Source organism: Emiliania huxleyi (genome assembly GCF_000372725.1).
Source record: "Emiliania huxleyi CCMP1516 unplaced genomic scaffold EMIHUscaffold_714, whole genome shotgun sequence".
NCBI classification, from domain to species: Eukaryota; Haptophyta; order Isochrysidales; family Noelaerhabdaceae; genus Emiliania; species Emiliania huxleyi.
This window is the reverse complement of record NW_005196646.1, coordinates 1-2,072: the sequence shown is the minus strand read 5'-3', so window position 1 is coordinate 2,072 and position 2,072 is coordinate 1. Positions and strand designations below refer to the sequence as shown.

General features: G+C 65.4%; 1 protein-coding gene across 1 annotated transcript; it reads right to left on the bottom strand.

Moving 5' to 3' along the window:
• Nucleotides 1-625: 625 nt before the first annotated feature.
• EMIHUDRAFT_471046 (hypothetical protein) lies at nt 626-2,044 on the bottom strand. Its single transcript, XM_005761283.1, has 3 exons — nt 1,891-2,044; nt 1,548-1,757; nt 626-1,374 (listed from the first exon to the last, which is right to left on the bottom strand). Exons 1-3 carry the CDS (start codon nt 1,906-1,908, stop codon nt 967-969), a joined length of 636 nt encoding a protein of 211 aa, XP_005761340.1. The 5' UTR covers nt 1,909-2,044; the 3' UTR covers nt 626-966.
• Between the last annotated feature and the right edge of the window lie 28 nt (nt 2,045-2,072).

The window sequence follows — 2,072 nt, the reverse complement described above, 5'->3', positions numbered from 1 at the left end:
ACTCGGCGGGGTCGCAGCTGCCTCTGCGCGTCCTGGGGATGTACCTTTGTCGCGCGCCGGAGACGACTCGACGCCGCTGAGATCGGAGATCAAGCTCTGACAGGTCGCACGTCGCTCCTTTGACGCCGACGTGACTCACCCGTGCAGATCACATCAGGACACGGTCTCGACGCGCTCGGTACGACGCCTGCGACCCGTCTCGGGTCAGGTGGCACGACGCTCATCGCGCCCGCCAGCGCTGCCGTGCAGGTTGCCACGACGAGGTCGAGCACGCTTCTATACGCTCGCCGAGCCTTCCTTTCCATCCCATTAGGCAGCCTGGGAACGGTGGCGGTCAGAGGCAAAGCATACGAGGGGTGGTGGAACCACATGTCACGGCTACTGCCGGCTCGACCCCACGATAGCCTCCGGAGGCTGACTTTGAGGCACAATCATCGGACAACGTCGGCGAGTTGAGTCGCGCTCGCGGTAGCCAGATGACCTCTCATACTAGTATCATCGGCCATGGCCGCAGGAAGCGCGGGGGAGGGCGCTGGGAGCAACACGGAGCTCCGTTGGACGTTTTCAAGATTAGCGCGTGTCAGAGTGAAATGGAACTAGCCTGGTATCTATAAAGAGCTTGGGCGGCTTGGCCACGCCCGCACGCGCGGGCGGTACCTCTCTTTTCTCTACCACAGACTGAGGAGGCACAGAAAAAACACCTCGCTCACAGTACAACAAAATGGCGCCGCGAGACCCCGACTCAGCCGCGCGCAAGGGCGGAGGTGTGTGTGTGGGGGGGGTACATGCGCAGACCTGCAGATGCCTGGGAAGCGAGGCCACGACAAGCGCTCCGTGCAGTGCGCGCGCGTGTAGCCTCGAGCGCCGCGCGCGGGCTACAGGCTGTCGAGAATCACTCTCCAGAGGTGTGAGTGACTCGGGTGTCGGAGGGGCCGCGCACACACAATGCAGGGGGGACACTCTAATCTACGGTACGAGCGCGGGCTCCCCCAAGGCAGGCCCCTCCGGCTCGGGCGCCTGGAGGTTGGGGTCTTGCCGCGGCGGCAAGTCCGTCCTGCCCGGGAAGCGCTCCTTGACGCGGCAGAAGAGGCCGGTGGCGGTGTGTATGGTCGCCGCCGAGACCATGCCGACCGTGCCGATCGACTTGTCCGGGTTGTCTGGGTCGAGCTTCGCGGGGTTCACCGGCCCGTCGGGCATCTCGAGATCAAACTCGAAGCGGCGCAGCAGCATGACGACCGAGACCGCCGCCTCGAGGAGCGCGAACTGGTCGCCCACGCACTTGCGCTCCCCCGCGCCGAAGGGGATCATGGCGTGGTCAGACGCGATCTCGAGGTTTGCGACCCACAGCCCTCCCTCGGGCTTCATCTTGCCCGTCTTGGGGTCGAAGCCTGACGCGTGAAGACGCCGACATCAGGGCGGGAAGAGGGTGTTGTGCAGTGCTCTTAGAGCACCGCGTGGATACGAGGGGCTGCGAACACAGCGGAGTCCGTGTCCTCTCGAGCGCTAGTCGGGAGACAAGACTACGTGTTCCGCGTCTAGGTGTCGACGCCGGTGCGCTTGGCGGGGTCGTAGCCCGCCCACCCCTTGACGTTCGGGTTGTCGAACGGCCGGTCCCACCGCTGCGGGTCGAAGACGTCCGGCTCCTCCCACAGCTGGGGCGAGCGGCCCATGTTGTACGTCGAGATGAAGAGGTCGTTCGCGCGAGCGAGCGCGAAGCCGCCCTCGACGCCCGTTCCACCCTCGGGCCACTGGTCCGCCTATGGGGAGATTTGGGGAGATCTGGGGAGAGATGGGGAGATGCAGCGGAGCGGCGGGCCACTGGTGCGCCTCGGTGGCACACCGGATGAAGAGGGGCGGCGCGGGCCACATGCGCAGTGTCTCTGCAATCACCTTTTGCACCTCGGGCATGCGCTTGATGTCGTCGACGGTGGCGTAGCGGTCGCCGACCACGGTGTCGATCTCGTCCTGCACACGCCTGAGCGCCTCCGGGTGCTGCGAGAGGGCGTAGGTGAGCCAGGTGAGGACCGCGGCCGTCGTCTCGTGCCTATCGATGAATGAAGAGTGAATGAAGG

Excerpts from the sequence above, each read along its gene's own strand:
- EMIHUDRAFT_471046 (XM_005761283.1), bottom strand. Across the intron at positions 1,375-1,547 it reads ACCCCGCCAAGCGCACCGGC|ACGGGCAAGATGAAGCCCGA; the intron begins GTCGACACCTAG and ends TTCGACCCCAAG.